Source organism: Clupea harengus, chromosome 7 (assembly GCF_900700415.2).
Source record: "Clupea harengus chromosome 7, Ch_v2.0.2, whole genome shotgun sequence".
Classification (NCBI taxonomy): Eukaryota; Metazoa; Chordata; class Actinopteri; order Clupeiformes; family Clupeidae; genus Clupea; species Clupea harengus.
In genome coordinates, this window is record NC_045158.1 from 9,703,472 (window position 1) to 9,722,157 (window position 18,686).

General features: G+C 41.7%; 2 protein-coding genes across 2 annotated transcripts; both read right to left on the reverse strand.

Moving 5' to 3' along the window:
- Positions 1–2,912: 2,912 nt before the first annotated feature.
- Positions 2,913–7,541, reverse strand: LOC105890018 (vesicle-associated membrane protein 8-like). The gene is made up of 3 exons (XM_012815980.3): positions 7,327–7,541; positions 4,809–4,976; positions 2,913–4,362 (listed from the first exon to the last, which is right to left on the reverse strand). Exons 1-3 carry the CDS (start codon positions 7,357–7,359, stop codon positions 4,180–4,182), a joined length of 384 nt encoding a protein of 127 aa, XP_012671434.2. The 5' UTR covers positions 7,360–7,541; the 3' UTR covers positions 2,913–4,179.
- A 637-nt stretch (positions 7,542–8,178) lies between these two features.
- On the reverse strand, positions 8,179–16,171 carry ncaph (non-SMC condensin I complex, subunit H). Its single transcript, XM_012815979.3, has 18 exons — positions 16,020–16,171; positions 15,117–15,333; positions 14,930–15,020; positions 14,701–14,790; positions 14,401–14,518; positions 13,985–14,124; positions 13,588–13,777; positions 13,094–13,173; positions 12,498–12,700; positions 12,120–12,265; positions 11,887–11,993; positions 11,345–11,464; positions 11,129–11,236; positions 10,886–11,011; positions 10,662–10,784; positions 10,462–10,538; positions 10,220–10,295; positions 8,179–8,707 (listed from the first exon to the last, which is right to left on the reverse strand). The coding sequence occupies exons 2-18, from the start codon at positions 15,326–15,328 to the stop codon at positions 8,648–8,650; spliced, it is 2,067 nt and encodes a 688-aa protein (XP_012671433.2). The 5' UTR covers positions 15,329–15,333; positions 16,020–16,171; the 3' UTR covers positions 8,179–8,647.
- Between the last annotated feature and the right edge of the window lie 2,515 nt (positions 16,172–18,686).

Below are 18,686 nucleotides of genomic sequence, written 5' to 3' on the forward strand. Positions count from 1 at the left end.
AAAAAATAATAATAACCAAAAACATTTATACATATTCCTCTTGAACTTAAAATAAAACTTACATAACTTAAATAAAATGTATTCTGTTTAATTTAAACATGTTCCTAGAAATTAACCTAACGAAAATCTGGGGCATCTACCGTAGTAAAAGGGTGCAAACCTTTCACCACAAACTTAGTCACTGCTCGGTGACATTCGTTGATCCTCTCCTCGGTCATTTTATTTTTCCCTGCCTCGAAGAAAGGATGGGCTAGAGGTGCACATGACGTGCTAGCTGTAGCCTGTGACCCAGACAGACTACCAGCCTCTGAACTGGTCTGACTGAACGTCATCAGCTAAATTGGATGGAAATGGAGATTATCTATATAGTGAAAGCTCGTTTATACAATGAAACAAATGGCACTAACAAAATCGCTGAATTTGCTGAGCTGACATAAAGCCACATTAAGAGGGGAGGCAAACACTACCTCTGCCTCAATGTAGGGGGCTGAAAATGGAAGATTCTATAGCCAAGCTAGCGTAGCTATATGCTAAGTTTAATAATGGATTAAAAGACGATATGCTCAGTTTAATAATGGGTTGACACGAAAACGCGAACGTTTGCTGATAACACACGCCCTCCGATAATTAACACCGTTACGATCAAACATTTCTCAAAACTGGACTTTCAATCCAACGTGAAGTGATCAATAATGGGAGACCAATGCCGGAGCTAAAATGTATGCTTCAAACGAAGGGACAGAAGATAACTTGATCGACTACACACAATAAAGGCAAATTGCTTCACACAGTGAGTGGTTGTGATCACTTTTGAAGAGTTTACCTTGGACAGAAAGAGATGAAGCGCCGACATTAGGTGAGCTGCTGCATGCATCGAAGACATGACATTCCTGTAATTTAATTCCATGCTGTGTGTTCAAATGCTTATTCATATTTGTTGTATTTCCTCCCTTTGACGAAATAGACTTTTTACACAGGTTACAAGTGGCGTAGGTGTCATTTTTGTCGTGTGAAATAGAGCCAAACTTTAGAACGCTTCTGCCTAGTTGCCATGTTTGCTGCAGTCTGAAGAAGAAACTTAAAAAAGGTTCGCGCATGCGCAACGCCACAAAGGACCGATAGCAGAACCGTTAAAGAATTTGGCTGACGATTCCAAACAATCGGTTCACTAGGAACCGGTTCTAAAAAAGAACCGGTTCTCGATTCTCATCCCTAGTTATTAATGGGGCTATACAGTGCCCTCCACAATTATTGGCACCCTTAGTGAATATGAGCAAAACAGGCTATGATAAAATATGTCTTTGCTGTTTATTTTCTTGATCTTTCACTCAAAATATTCACAAAAATCTTACCTTTTCATTGAAGTAAAATTATTGAAAAAAAAAAAAAATTGACATTAAATAAATATGTTTCTCCAAAACATGTGTGCCACAATTATTGGCACCCCTAGAAAATCTTCTAATTAAAATCTAACTGAAATATATTTCCAATCATGTTTTACATTTTTAAGTTCACCTGTTTGATTAGGAACTCTTAAGTGGTCAACCACGACTTCCTGTTTCACTGGGGTATAAATATGAGTGTCACACAGGCCAAATTCCCTTAGTCACTCATCACTATGGGAAAGACCCAAGGACAAAGTGACAATGTGCGACGAAAAGTTGTTGAGCTGCACAAATCAGGAAATGGATATAAGAAAACCTCTAAACAGTTGAAAATACCCTTTTCCACTATCATGGCAATAATCAAGAAGTTTAAAGCGACAGGAGATGTAAGGAATCAGCCTGGAAGAGGACCCGTCTGTAAATTTACCCCATGCACCGTGAGGAGGATGGTTCGACTGGCAAAAGAATCTCCAAGGATCACAGCTGGAGAATTGCAGAGGTTAGTTGAGTCTTGGGAAGTCTGAAAGTCTCCAAAACTACCATCAGACGCCACCTACATCACCAGAAGTTGTTTTTGAGGGTTGCCAGAAAAAAGCCTCTGCTGTCAATCAACAACAAACTAAAGCGCCTACAGTTTGCCAAATGTAAGTCAGACTTTCAATGGGACCGAGTTATATGGTCAGATGAGACCAAATAAAGCTTTTTGGCAACAAACATCAAACATGGGTTTGGCGTAGACAGAAAGATAGCCATACAGAAAAGCACCTCATACCCACTGTAAAGTATGGTGGCGGATCTTTGATGTTATGGGGCTGTTTTTCTTCCAAAGGCCCTGGACATCTTGTTAGAATACATGGTATCTTGTACTCCATCAAATACCAGCAGATATTAAATGAAAACCTAACAGCCCCCTCCAGTAAGCTTAAAATGGGCCGTGGTTGGACCTTCCAGCAGGACAATGATCTGAAGCACACCTCAAAATCAACACAAAAAATGGTTCACCGACCGCAGAATAAAGGTTTTGCCATGGCCATCACGGTCCCCCGACCTAAACCCCATAGAAAATCTGTGGGATGAGCTGAAGCCGAGTCTACAAACGTTGACCTCAGAATCTGGAGAGATACTGTATGTAGGAATGGTCTCAGATCCCGAACCATGTGTTCACCAACCTCATCACGCATTATAGGAGAAGACTCAGAGCTGTTATCTTGGCAAAGGGAGGCTGCACAAAACATTAAATTAAGGGGTGCCAATAATTGTGGCACACATGTTTTGGAGAAACATATTTATTTAATGTCAATTTTTTTTTTTTTTCAATAATTTTACTTCAATGAAAAGGTAAGATTTTTGTGAATATTTTGAGTGAAAGACCAAGAGGATAAACAGCAAAGACATATTTTTTCATAGCCTGTTTTGCTCATATTCACTAAGGGTGCCAATAATTGTGGAGGGCACTGTACATACATTAATAACATTGAATTGAATTGTCTTTTCGCAAGATATGTGAAAAGAGCTCAAAACATGCGGTAACGTTTCATAATTTCAAACTTTATTTTGAAACATGGACAGATCTCTAGGTAAGGCACATCAAGATTAATTGTATGAATTATCAAATTTTCTTTAGGTTATTAAAAGATTATTACTCATGCTGGAAATTAAAACAAAAATTGTTGGGACAGAGATGAAAACAAACATACATAAATAACTTGGAATCTCCACAGTTGAATCTTACACGGGCAACCAATTCAAACACATTGAAGTTGATTTACATATACAAGCAAAGGCATCTCTAGCTATACAAATGTCATCAAGTGACATAAGAACACGCAGACCAGTCTGATTTAATCGAATTAAAGTCCATCTGAATTAGTTTGTCTAAATGAAAACATAACTATATAACAATCTAGTGCTGGCCTATAGTCATGGGTTTGGAGTTCTCAGACTAGATTTTCGCCATGATTAGGAGGTCAACCTTGAGAGAGAACCTTGGAGAAGTAACAGTGCTTTCCAGATAACAAAATGTTCCTTCATGTCATTTCTCGCCCAACTACCACACAATGGACCTGTCTTTCACCAAGCTGTGGTCACACACACACACAGACACACAGACACACACACACACAATGTTGTTGTGTTCTTCCTCTTACATATGTGACTACAAATCTCAAGTGGTCAACTTAGCTAAAAAATTCCAGCTATGAAAGCTTAATTTAATCAAAACAAAGCTAAACTTGTTTAAAAAGCCCAGGAGAGGGATGGGTGCAATGACATTCAGGACACAGAAAACCCTCCGTGTAACATCATGAAAGACATCATGTTCTACTAACCTTTCAGAAGCTTTACACACTTCTGTGTGCAAATTACAGGCACCTTCAGAAACAAAGGTAACACATTATTGATTTGTCTTTTCAACAAAGTAACATAATTTGCCACTGAAAATATAAAACAATATCATTCATCTTATCCTGCTGAAGGGGCAATGTACAGGCCACAGCATGCATCACTCATTCTAGCTCTTAGCTTAGCTTCTTAACAACTGCACTCTGAGAAGTATGTGTACCAATGCTTTAAATGAGGAAAAATTGTGGTCTGAGCTAATGATGTTAAGTGAGCACTGGCATTGGTCAGACGCTTTCACTCTGTTAGTTGTGAAAGTGCCACCATATGACAGTTGAAGGTGTAAGCAAATGTGCAAAAACTACATGTATGCATATGCATTAGAAGAGAGAGAGAAACAGGAAACAGAAAAATGGAGAACGAGAGGGAGAAATTAAAATATGGGGACAGAGTGTGCTTAATTGGGTGGGATTGTGGGTGGTGGTGGAACTGGGTTGCTGACTGGAATGACTCCTGTGGCCAAGAGGACAATGATGAGGATAATGATGATCACAATGACAATGATGACCACGACGATCTTCACATTCTTCCACCAGTATGATCGCGCCACCTTCTGAGACGTCTGCTTGAAGTTCTGGGCCTGGTGGTCAATTAATGGGAGGGGTTAGTGGAGGGGAGATGAGGCAGAACAGAAGAAGACAATGTAGACGGAGGGTATAGACAAGACCTTTAACACAGTTACGGTCAAATTCATATCCCACACATTGTGTCACAAAGGTTTATCCAAAGTCTGGCATTGCTCTTGAACTATCATCACCTATTTATACCATCTCAGCTTTGTAACTTTGCAGACATATTTGATTATTAAACACCGGTTTATAAATAAATAAAACAATTTAGCAGTTGTTCTACAAAGACGTGCCAACAAACTATATGAGAGATTGCCTGGTTGGTGGGGGGGTGACTTTCTTTTTGCAGGGTAATTACATCAACGAGTGTGTGTAAGATGCATAACACAAAAATGTGGTGTGCAGCGGTGACATGCAGTCCAGGCTTGAGACACTTCTGTGACAGTTAACGACTTACTCCTGCTTGAAGGTCTTCTGATTTGTCCATCAGGTCATCCAGCCTCTCACCACGGGCCAAGATGCGGTCCACGTTCTGGGTCATGATATTCTTGACCCCGTCCACCTGCTCACTGAGGCTTTGGTATTTGCTCACCTCCACAATCTTCTCCTCATCGCCTCCCTCCTCCTAAACACAGTATAGAGGGCAGAGGGTGTTGATATGAAGATCAACATGATCCACAGCATCAAAACATGGAGGTTGAATTTCACTCAGGAGTTAAATAATAGTTCCAGTTTAAAATGCATTTCAAAACATATGCATAATGAAATGATGCTTTGATATCTTTCTACCTTGAACTGCAAGTGTCCAAAACTGCATGTAGAATTCGTGGCTAGAGAACATAGTATTCAACAACACTAAACAAATGAGGCTTGTTTGTTGAAGGAATATGATCAGTTTTAGTTCTTTGTCGTTTGCTGTTGTAAAGCAGTCTGACAACTGAAACTTTATATCAGAAAAGATTTCTGAAAAGATAACAAAGCTCGAATGTCTTCACTGCGGCCAATACAAATAACCCAGCTGAGACTGTGGTCTTTAAAAATGACCAGAGTAATAAAAAAGCTTCCATAATCCATCCCAGGAAATAGAAAGAGAGAACATATCTATGTCTGACCTAAGGTGCCTCATTTTGCAGTATCAGGAAATGCTATGGCATGCTAAACCCGGGACACAGAACATTTTTGTACACATGTAGCCTATGTCCACATGTGCATGAGTAATATGGCTGACAGGAAAAGTGTTAATCTGTAAATTCCATGATGACTGCATTGAAACGTGTTACATGTAATATGTAAATGACTAATGACAAGTTACATTTTCAATGAAGGATATCAGTGAGAGTTTGTGCACACTTCCTGTCCTGATCACCTCCATTTAAATCCCCTGAGCCAATCCAGCGTCTCATAAACACAGACGTCTCCAGGAAACAGCGTTGCGCTGCACCACTCTCCATCTGCCTTTCTCTCTGACTCACTCCCTCCCCCTCTGCTCTGGGTCCCCTACGCACATAATGGCAGCGTGCTATCGAATGACCCCACTCTCGCTGGGAAAAGAGCTTTTGATGCCCAGCAAAAGTTGAGTTCCTCTAAAAAAAAAAATGAGTTCCTCTGATCTCTCTTACAGGCCCTGCTTCCATATCTGCATTTTACAGGGACTTTGTGTTGCTTTTGGAATGGCCTGCAGATGCCTTAGGTTAGATTAATCAAGCCAGTGTGTATGTGTACGTGCAATTCCTCTCAGAGAAATTCAGCTGAGGCACTGTGTAAAATCCAATTCTCCTGCCAGTTCACAAAAAGTCCAAGAGCTCATTCAGCATGAAATATGTGATTATAATGACTTTCAGAGCTCTGATTTGTAACTCACTTACCAATGTGGTATGTCCCTCTAAGACACATTTGTTTCTTTCTAATTTCAGCAAAACTATGGAGCTCCTGTTACACTTTTCTTCTAGGCTACAAAATCATATTTACACTTCAGCTTTCTCTAAAAGGCTACAGCTGGAACAAGAAACATGACCACTGTTGAGTCAGAAATAATCGTGGCAGGGAAATGATTAATCGATCACCGTGACATAACTATGTAAGAGTCAATATTATTTGACATTGGTTTGCTGTAATCTATAACCTAATATATGCTCAAGATAGAGTGAAAGCATTAAACATAAAAGCAGGGAGAACATTACACTTAGCCATCCTTATACTGCTCTTGAAGATACCAACATACAGGCGTCGGCTAAACAGCACAGATCTCACATTTGTTGTTTAATCACTGCTTAAAGAAAATAGTTTGCTGGTCCTTTATATGGCAGCTTACTTGAAAAATGTCAGAACATTACAATAGTGTGGGTGGGATCCACATAATGCTAACATCACTGCTAGCCGACATGAAGTTAAATCTATGTTTATCACACACCTTGGGCCACAACCTCACACAAGAGCTAACTGTAGTGATGGCAGTGTTATCAAGTGTCATCATGCCATCATTTGTAGAGGAAACGTCTGTTAACTTGTAATTCTCGAACGGTTGCATTTACTGTGTAGCCTAATCTCCAGTTCTCATCTAGCCTATTTCTAACAGAGATGCTTACTCATAACAACGTTGCAAGGTGTAAGTGTCCTAAGCGGGAACACACAGAAAAGTAACTTTGAACGAGGCTAAAAAGTCTACTCGGTCTAATATACTCGGTCGACAGACAAAATAGGCTACAATATTCTTCCTTGTAGTGCCCATCAACTTTGTGAAACACGGACCCCTTCTTCGTTTGTCAACAGAAATAGGCCAACATGAATTTATAGAAAACTGTAATAAGGTCTTGGGCCTACTTCAAAAACAAATAAATATAAACAAAGGAATCAAATCAATGTCATTAATAATATAAAACTTTTAACCAACATTGCCTCCGATAGATGACGTAAAGAACCTCAGCAACAGGTTCAGGGAAACACTCTAGCCTCGACTCAATTTGAATAAATCTTACCATAGCGCTAGGATTATTGTCTCCAACACCCATATTGTCAGAGTCGAAGTCGTCGATTCAATATACAAACCGACTTCACTTCCAATTCCTGTCGTTACAGCGAAATTTAAACAGTTTTGCTACTTGTGTTCTGCCCTTCAAGAACCGTCGGAGACTTCCTGGTTGCTTTTTTCTTTCAGAGTGAATTCCTTCGCCTTGGCCCACCTCTATTCTCTATACTTCCAGCCGCTTCCTCGTGGGGGCGTTGGTCCAAATAATAGATTAGATCACCTGAAGCTTCAGGTAAAAACATATCTTGAAGGTGATGCCATTGCTTATGTAGCTTACAAACATAATTATTTCCTATACAGCTTACGTTGGATTTCGTTTTGTAGTTAGATCAACATGTTAGGAACCGAATCCCAAAGGCCTTACTTTGGCATTTTTGTAATCTTGGACATCCAACTATAATGATTTTCTATCTGAAGTTGTTGTGCAATCAACATATTTTCCTTAGCATAACAGTAAGCGTAGCATACTTGAAGGATAGGCCTAGAGTTGTTCAAAAAAAAATATATAAATTTTGTTCAGTGCTAAATGGAAATTAAAAGCAATAATTGTATAAGATTTCCTACTGCACACAGTGGCCCTGACTGACTCCACCCCTAGACTTCTTTGACGCAGTAGCACCCTGCCCAATGCTTATCAGCCAGTTAAACCGGTTACCACTTTGTCCTGGAACAGAAGTGGCTGGCAACAAATAACACCTTCCAACTCAATACTTTGTATGTAAAGTCTGAAACTGTATCTCTGTGTGAAAAATGGGATATGAGCTTGTCTGGTATATGGAACACACCACTGTTGATCCCAAGATCCCTTTTAATAAAAAGATGTTTTTAATTTTCAGAATGCAGCCAACATATAAAAAAACGGGTCAGACAACACATAAAGGTGACAAACATATGCAAGGCTCGTCAGTAAGAAAAGAAAGTCATGACCAACCAGTTCGTTTGGCCTTATATGGAGCTAGTTCATTCAGTTTAAAATGTAAATATAGTACATTCTACATGTCTATACAGATTTGTGCAACAGACACATGGGTGGTGTCATCACAGTAATTATGTCCAGGACACCATAGAAAAGCATTTACAAAAATACTTTATAAGTAAGTCTACAAATGTTATCAAGCCAAAACAACTGTATACTTTAATATAGAAGATGGTGGCCAGGTATTTCACAGACACTATCAAAATGGTGAATAAGTATGTTAAAACTTAAAAGTTAAAATGGCGATAAAGAGTACAAAAATAGTATAAGCCATGAGCACAGCATCAGTCCATCCTTAGTGGTCTTGCTTGATGATGATGTCTGACATGTTATCCACTTTTAACAGTGACAAATTCTGTAGAAGGAAAGATTTAAATTAAAACATAGTGGGATTTTGTCATGGGTATAAAGGAACAGTTTAGGATGAGGTACACTTTACTGTTACAATTTACTACCAGCTATAGCTCCACTCTGCAGAAAAGTGTCTGTGTGTGTGTGTCTCTGTGTGTGTCTGTGTGTGTGTCTCTGTGTGTGTCTCTGTCTGTGTCTCTGTCTGTGTCTCTGTCTGTGTGTCTGTGTCTCTGTGTGTGTGTGTGTGTCTCTGTCTGTGTGTGTGTGTGTGTGTGTGTGTGTGTCTCTGTCTGTGTGTGTGTGTGTGTGTGTGTCTCTGTCTGTGTGTGTGTGTGTGTGTCTCTGTCTGTGTGTGTGTGTGTCTCTGTCTGTGTGTGTGTGTGTCTCTGTCTGTGTGTGTGTGTCTCTGTCTGTGTGTGTGTGTGTGTGTGTCTCTGTCTGTGTGTGTGTGTGTGTCTCTGTCTGTGTGTGTCTGTGTCTCTGTGTCTGTGTCTGTGTCTGTGTCTGTCTGTGTGTGTGTGTGTGTCTCTGTCTGTGTGTGTGTGTGTCTCTGTCTGTGTGTCTCTGTCTGTGTCTCTGTCTGTGTCTCTGTCTGTGTCTGTGTCTCTGTCTCTGTCTGTGTCTCTGTCTGTGTGTGTGTGTCTCTGTCTGTCTGTGTGTGTGTGTCTCTGTCTGTGTGTGTGTGTGTCTCTGTCTGTGTGTGTGTGTGTGTCTCTGTCTGTGTGTGTGTGTGTGTCTCTGTCTGTGTGTGTGTGTGTGTGTGTGTCTCTGTCTGTGTGTGTGTGTGTGTGTGTCTCTGTCTGTGTGTGTGTGTGTGTGTGTGTCTCTGTCTGTGTGTGTGTGTGTGTGTGTGTGTGTCTCTGTCTGTGTGTGTGTGTGTGTGTGTGTGTGTGTCTGTCTGTGTGTGTGTGTGTGTGTCTCTGTGTGTGTGTGTGTGTGTGTCTCTGTCTGTGTGTGTGTGTGTGTGTCTCTGTCTGTGTGTGTGTGTGTGTGTGTGTGTGTGTGTGTGTGTCTGTGTGTCTGTGTGTGTGTCTGTGTGTCTCTGTCTGTCTGTGTGTGTGTGTCTCTGTCTGTCTGTCTGTGTGTCTCTGTCTGTCTGTCTGTGTGTCTCTGTCTGTCTGTGTGTGTGTCTCTGTCTGTGTGTCTGTCTGTCTCTGTGTCTCTGTCTCTGTGTCTCTGTGTTTGTCTCTGTGTGTGTGTGTGTGTGTGTGTGTCTGTGTGTGTGTGTGTGTGTGTGTGTGTGTGTGTGTGTGTCTCTGTGTGTGTGTGTGTGTGTGTGTCTCTCTGTGTCTCTGTGTGTGTGTGTGTGTCTCTGTGTGTGTGTGTGTGTCTCTGTGTGTGTGTGTGTGTGTGTGTCTCTGTGTGTGTGTGTGTGTGTGTGTGTGTGTCTCTGTGTGTGTGTGTGTGTCTCTGTGTGTGTGTGTGTGTGTGTGTGTGTGTGTGTCTCTGTGTGTGTGTGTGTGTGTGTGTGTGTCTCTGTGTGTGTGTGTGTGTGTGTGAGGAGCACCAAACTTACTCTTTCATTGGCCAAGTGCAATAGGGCAACAAAGGCCAGAGGGACGGACAGGTTGTTTGCCATAGTGCTGGGCAGTCTGAAAAGAAAGAGGGCGAGACCTGATGAGTGCATTGTTAATCTTAATTGATGTCGTACACATATGGCTTTGGGGAGTGGAAGGTTGACACAGCTCAAAGTCTCTCAGTGGGAATAACACATCTAAATAATGCAGTAGACTGAGAACTGCTGGGATGGTGCCATACTTCTGAAACAGGTTCCGGGTGGACTGACTGAAGGATTTCTCTCCAGCAATTTCTTCTTGCTTGGCATCACTTGTGTCCTGCAAAGAGGGAGAAAACAGTATTATCATGAGATGGTATAGGTGAAGTGATCGCATATGAAGTTCATTTATGGCATGTTTAATGTTTGTAGCTGCCTACAGATGGAATAGACTTGAACTCACAGTGGCGGTTTCCTCCACTGGTTTCTCAAGACTGTCAGTGAGAAGCCCCCACATGGTGGTCTTCAGTCTCTTCATGTCCATCTTCTTAGCCGTTTTAGCATAATTGATCTCGATTGTGTTCACCTTGCACACAATGAGGGGGAAAAAAGCAAAATGTCAATTCACTTTTTCAAAATTTCAGTGAACAGAAATAAAAGTTCCACAGCTTGTGCTCAGTAAAGTACCTTGTGTGGTTCTGGCACCAAGTTGTCCTCGCCGTACGTGGAGACACCGTCATGGCCCGGTGAGGTTGGGGTGAGGCCGTCTATAGAAGGCCCAAACTCATCCGTCTCATCATCGCTGTCCCCTCTCTAAGTAAAACCGAGGGATTGGCATACACACTGTAAATATCTGTTTTACAATTTGATCGCTTTATTTTAAAATAAGTATAAGGCAAATGCAATTACATAAAATGAACACACACAAACCTCAACACCAGGGCAGAAGTTGGCCGTGTCATTGGGGTTGTTGTAGTCATACTCCCCAATGCCCTCTCCAAGCTCTCCAGACAACCTCTTCTTCCCCTCCGCACACAGCTGCAAGAGTTAACCATGTGTTAGAGCGTTCATTTCTCAAGACTAATGTCTGCCATCTACAAAAGTCTTCGCTGAATACAGATAATGGAGAGAATGGGGAGGACATACCGTGCTGGAGGGCTTGAGACTGAGCTGAGACAAGTTTTTCAGGGGATACTGGAAGTCTGAAGGAAGAGTGGTCTTCTTATTGCTGGTGTTTAAGGCCGACTTACTGATGGTGGTGGCTGCCTGGAGACAGAAAGAAAGAAAAGAAGGAGAGGGAGAGTATAAAAAGAGAAAGAGTGAGAAAAGCTCTTATGAACTCTTAAATGAAAGGTGGAGTTTGCTTCAGGGCAAGTCTCCGATAACTGCAGAGTAAGAGATACAGCACTAAGCAACACAGCAGGACTACTAAACAGTCACAGTGACCCTTCCGGCCCTACAAAAGCATAAGAACCCTATGGAGCGAGCTACCGGAGCCCTCTCAGTGCCAGTGCCACAGCGGTTTCTGGGTCAGAGGAATTAGTGAGGAGCACACAATGATGCAAACTTTGCGTTTAAGTTACCATGGTAATGCTTCACACTAAACCCATATTAATACACCCACCTCTAGCAGGCATAAAGCACTAGCCTTAGAGTCACTCAGTGGATCAAGGCAAGGGTTTACTTACTCTTGTGGTCTTGAAATAATTGTGGAAGTGAATGTCTTCATTGAAGTCGATGACCAGGGCACTCTTTGGTGCCCTCTTTTGGGCTTCTTTGTCTTGTGTTTGATCCTCTGATAAGACAAGAAGCAGAACATCCCTTCAATTAAATCTGTCTGCATTCATAGAGTGCTTGTTTTAATTACCAAATATGACAACACATCTGAAGACCAACAATCCCAACCCAAAGGAAAACTTACGCTTCTGTCCTGGTTTGAAGAGCCAGTAACCAGGTCCTACCCATGATGCCATGGTTTTGGGGCTGAAGTACGAGTACTCTCTGGGCTGAGAGGACAGCTGGAGACACATGGTTGTGATGTCCGCTTCTCCAATTGGTATAACGCCACTGTGTACAGATAAACGTTGCAAACATGAGCTGGCTTACCGGATTTTAAGATCATGGCCGTATGTTTTTTAGTCAGGATCACCCTTGTATGAGATTGCACTGTGGTACAGTTATTAAGTTTTGTAAACAATTCATCCTTCCTAAACACAAGGTGTGTTTGAATTATTGCAAAATAATCAGACAAGAATTCCAGGATCTAACTAAACCAGACTACCCAACTACAACACCTTACCGTTTGTCTGTTTTTCGGTTGGCACAGCCCTCTTTGTGCTCGTCGACACCCTCTCCGCCGAAATCCCCCTGGCCGATTTCTTCACCATCTGCGTCAAAGTTGTCCCCAAAGTCTTGGCAATCCTCTTCATCCGGCTCAATGGCGGCATTTACGTCAAACACGTGCTCTCCCTGTTTCATCTTCTCCAGCAGCTGATTCATAGTCTGCAGAATGAGAAAAGACAGCAAAACAGATAAACTCATTATTGTCTGCCTGTTGGCCTATGATGCACACAGTGTACCAAAAGGTATATATAGTATGTTTTGACATATTTACAGTACCAGTCAAAAGTTTGGACACACCTTTAATTTTTTGGAGAAGTGTTTTCTTTACTTTTATTATTTTCTACATTGTAGATTAATACTGAAGACATTTAAACTACGAAAGAACACATATGGAATGATGTACTAAACAAAAAAAGTGTTATCTACCATCTAGAAAATACAAAAAGTAAAGAAAAAACTTCTCAAAATGAGAAGGTGTGTCCAAACTTTTGACTGATACTGTATGTCAAATAAAAAAAGAATAATCAAAGGATGTAGTGTGCATTGTTCCACCTGATCAGGGGACCATCTTGTGAATGAGAAGTCCTCCAGTGATGGGCAGATGACACGCTCTTCCAGGGACTTAAGACCGCCTGTAAAAATAACACAAACACACCTATGACAGTTGGCAAATAAACGTATGAGATTCACAGTCAATAATTCTTAGGTGTCTAATGTTGATCAGATGATAAGTGTCTGACCCCTGAATAGACCCCTGACTGGTGTAGGGTTAAACATTGTTTTCCTTTAGCACGTGCTTTAATCCTTAGGGACGATCACTTCATATGACATACATTTTCTTACTCAATGCCTGGGAAATACACCTAGGTGCTAAGGGTGGTCCGCACCCTGCCTTACTAGCTAAACTACAGCAACTACACGGTCCTGCAAGAAAACAACAGACTGGACAGATATGTCCGTCACTAAAAGAAAAAGATTAGGCCTGGTTCAACAGATGAAACATACACACACACAATAACACCCGATTGATGCGGTTGCAGGTTTACCAGTGAGGGGCCGTGCGGGGACATACTGCACGGGCATGGAGCTGCAGGGGGACCTTGAGTGCAGCAGGGTCATGTGGGAGGGGAAGAGGAGCTCACAGCGACTGTCTTCGCTGAACAGCACAGACAGGAAGACTCCGGCCGTACTGTTCTCGTCGAAGGATGCCGCCATGCGCTGGAACATGGGGTCCACCTGAGACAAAATAAAGGAGAGGAGAGAGAATAAGCAAAACATGTTATTGAAATCATTATGAGGCTTACTTCTTTGGGCTCGTCATCAACAACACCTCAGCCGTGCCTTCACTGCCAGTGGGTATCAAACAGATTCTTTAGAATTTGATACTTTTATGTTGTACTGCTGGTACTGATGCTACAATTAAAACCCCATCACACATCTTACCTCACACTTCATCTCTGACTCAGAGCGGTTGATGTTGCCCAGGTTCTGCTCCACGGTCTTTTTGGGAGCGCGCTTCTTCTTTGCTATCTGCTTCCCCTCGTTACCGTCCTCAGCAGCTGCATCCTCCCCAGAGTCCGGCCCTGTTCACGTAGCAACAAGAACAACCACCAGAGATGAAGTACAGCACTGCATGAAACACAACACAGAATTCTCCTAATCAAAAACATTAACACAACGAATGTGCTAGCATCTTCCCCTAGCAGTTAACACATGGCATGGTATCATATATCTGATTCAGCCAATAACATTTCTCTGGCGATCCCCAATAGTAACCGTTTGATGGCTGCATCAGAATACTGCAAGAGGGCCGCACTGTAAGCAGCACCACAGCAGAGTGTTCCCTACAGCCTTCTCACCTTCCTTGGGCTTGGTCTCAGAGCCCAAGCCTCCCAGGACCCTGTAAGCATCAGCATGGACTGCGTCCACTCGGACCGCGTAGATCTTGGTGCTGGCATCCAGCGTACCTGCAGCAACCTTGGTAAGCAATCACAGAGACAGAAACAATCTACTTGATGGAGATGCGTTCAATTACATCTTATTTGCCTAAGGAGAGAGTATGACAGATTGTTTTTTCAAGACCTTCATCATTTATCCTAGTACATCATTTCTGTGAGCGGGACGAACGTTTTAATAAGAGAGAGACTGGACTGACTCACCTTGAAATTGAGGTCAGAGTCCTTCTGCTTTAGAATGTCTGCCATGTAGTCAATGAGGTGCAGACCAAAGGCATTTTTGGTTGTAATTTTCTGTCAAACAGAGAGAGTATTAAGATATGTCTTTTATTGCACGAATACATATTTTTTTTGTTAAAGCTTTCCATCAACACAGTTGATACATGGGAAATAGCATGTAGTGAATAGATGAAAACACATGAGCAGCACTTACATTTTCAGTGGAGAGTTTGATGCATGTGGAATAGTGTTCAGAGATCTGGGCGGTGGACAGCTTGGGCACAGCAGCAGGGGTCCCAGCATTACTACACAGAGGAACATACACTGTTAGCGCACCACCACAAATAAATATCCAATGTCGACTCTCTTATTTTCCACACGGAAAGTTAGCAACCTCTAACCTGTGCGATGCAGCATCGTTGAAAGAAGAGTCAGCCCCCGCTTGGAGGTCAATTACTCTGGACCTACGCCTTTGACGTCGCTCATGTTCGTCATCGTTACCAGGAAAACAAGAAAGTCGCGGGGTGCTGGTTGCAGAAAGAGCTCCCTTTGGCCCCACAGACGGGGAAGGCCATTGCCGCATCCGGGAGGTGGGGGTAGACACTGCACTCATTATGTCTGGTAATACCAAAAGATTAACATTAGTTGCAAGCAGTTCATTTAAGCAGCTTAAGACAATGATCTAAAATATCATCATGTGCGTCCAACACAATCACAAATTAACATTATCAGACAGACCACTACAGTGTACAAACTACAACAGTGCCTATAAAAAACAACAACACAAAAACCCGGTGGTGTCCCGATATTTACTTAGAATCTAAAAACAAAACGTTGCAGATCCTCCCTTGAACTGTTCATATCAAAGAAGACAAGGTGCAGTTTGTAGTGGTATGTATATTTTCACTGACCTCTGTTTATATACATTTTATAATTGATTAAAAGTTTAACTGTACTGAACACTGTTGCCTACACTGTTGTGTACGGAACACAGTCACCCTACGGTAAGCATGTGAGGGATATGCGTTACCATCAGTGATATTTCAGGAGATTTTCAGATACCTTTCTAGCTTGGTATAACGTTATGGTTATGGTAACTAGCTCGGTAATGTTCACAGCTCTTTATCGGGCTGCACTTGAACGCTTGTAGTACATTATGTTAGCATGATGCTACTGCTAGCTTGCAAGCTAAAAAACAACACCGACATTAGCTAGCCAGTGCCATCATCAAAAAACGTTACAGCGTGAAACATAGAATTGCAAACAGCAAAGGTAACACAATGTATTGTGCATTGTTGACTTACCGAAAGCCCCACAGAAGATTAAATCGTAAAACTGTATCCGGGATGTAAATGCTTAACTTTTAATATTGTGCCTTAAATATGTAGCTAGCGAGTCGTCCCTTGTACGGAATTCCCCATTTGAAATTTAGCGCCGCCTGAGAGAGAACGGTTTGGCCAAGACGTTTACTTGCGTCATCACGTAAAGCAACATCACAGATACTGTTACTAATGTCGTCCACTAGGCGGCAGTATCATTACAACGAGTACGGCAGATCATGTCTATGGCTATGGTAGATCCCCCAAAGTTTTAAAAAGTGGACCACGTCATTTGAACATATATCAACTGAGTTTTTACAGAGACTAATAGAGAGTTTTTGGGAGAGTTTATTATTCACTGACATTTTATTAGCCTATGAGACAATCCTAATCAACTCAACCCCATTTATCTGCCCCCACCCTTTGTTATCAGTGCTCTCAGTAATGCTGCACTATCTGCACTAATTTACCAGACCATGGACACTATCTGCACTAATTTACCAGACCATGGACATTATCTGCACTAATTTACCAGACCATGGACACTATCTGCACTAATTTACCAGACCATGGACATTATCTGCACTAATGCTGCAGAGCCCAGGGATGTGTTTAATTTTGTGCATTACACCAGGGGGAAAAACAATCCAAACAGGACAACAGAAGTCAGATAGGCCTACTGTGAAAATATTGAGTTGTGTCTGAATGACTCCTTTTGTTGAATATGTTTTTCGTTCCACCGCTAGCCTGTCTACTAACTCACATTCACTGCTTTTATTATGCTCTTGAACTGTTTGTTTAGATTAACACAGGCCTGACCTCAATAAACATCTTTGTATATTACTTTCTGCTCAGCTTTCTAAGACTTTAGCCACACAACATCTAAATGGGTCTAAATGTGTTGCCTCTGCATAGCCTCCACTACAGTAAAAATGTTTAGCTTAGAAATTGAACAAACCCAGGATAATTTGAAGCCTCCCAAGTGTCCTGGTGGCAATTTTATTTTCTGAGCTACTTTTCCCACGCAATACTTTTGCATCCCCTCACAATGGTTTTGCGTTCCCTTGCAATGCTTTTGTACAGAGCCCCCTAATAGACCAGGGTAGTGGGAACACAGAACGTATTGTGAGGGAATGCAAAACTTATTGTAAAATAATTCAAAAGTATTGTGAAAGAATGCAAAGGTAGCTAAAAAAAAATATTCTCACCATCAAAAAAAATTCCCACCATCACTGTTGCATTCACTTACTAACACAAAAGTATTGCGACACAAAATGTGTTGTGTGGGAACCCAACATTTGTCAGGGAACGCAAACATATTGCGAAGACACGCAAAAATAGCTTAGAAAATCACCACCATGACCCTTAGGGGGCTCCACAGGATTACAAGTAGCCTGGTATGTGAAAAAAAGAATGTGTCAACATTTCAGGTGGTGTGATGGTGAATTTTCCTTCATCACATGTTCAGAGGGCCACCTTGTCTGCATGTCTGTTGAGTGCACAGTGTTTAAGAATTTCATTGTGTTATTATTTCCTTTATCTTTTTTTTCTGTCTCATCTCTTTTTTCGCTCGTAGGCAGATCTGAGGCGATATTTGTTTTCATCCGTCTCAGGGTGTTGCTTTCATCTTAGGTGTGCTGCTCAACATCAAAAGTACACACACCTGGGGGTTGTTGCAAACTGACCTGGTCTCTGAAAGATACTCCTTTCTTCTATTCTGTGATGCAAGTGTAAAAAAAAAAATGCTTTTTTGTTTGTCCATTTTATGGATTTAATGGTATTTACTATTTAATGAAACAAACTTTGCTTGTAACTATTTCCAGAGTTCAATCAATATATTGGAGTGATATCCAATATAGAGCGCTATATATAGAAAGATGGAGAGGAGGAGAAAGGAGGAGAGGATGATGAATGTACAATCAATGACACACACACACACACACACACACACACACACACACACACACACACACACACACACACACACACACACACACACCTGCTGCTGCTGCCTAAAGTTTGGATAAACAGCTTAGCAGGAAGAGGGCAACTAATAAGTGCCTTGGCTCTTATCAATAAATTATGATGTGACACACAACACACCAATCTCCTGTGGTGACACACTGCAGGGATTTCCTGTGCCTGTTTGCTGAATGGGGAAAGTAGCCTCCACTTTCTTAATGTGTGTGCCAATACTGCCGCTCATGCCACTGCAGCGCCCCCTGCAAGATAACCACATACTATCGGAATCTCTCACTTTCAGAGGCAACCATGGCAACATAAATGTCTTGTGTTCCGAATATAAATAATTAATTTAGGCTGGAAAATATTTTATGGTGTCAAAGTGTAATGGGATAAGTGTATGGCTTTTGTTATGATACCATTTCTTCCCCCCATGGTAGGATTATTGGAGGCCAAACAGCGAAGCATTGTGGTTCTATCTTTTCTTAAGAATCTTCTACGGCAGCCCTGAGAACTGTGTGGAACAAGTTTTGAAATCCTGCACACTTACTGGGAACAGTCCCATGATTCTTTTCTCCAAGTACCTTTTGAACCATATGTCCGATTTTCTAAAAATTAGGTACCGTTGGATTCTTTGAATCAAGCTGAGTTCAACACACCATTTTACAGTTTCCACCCTATTGGATTATT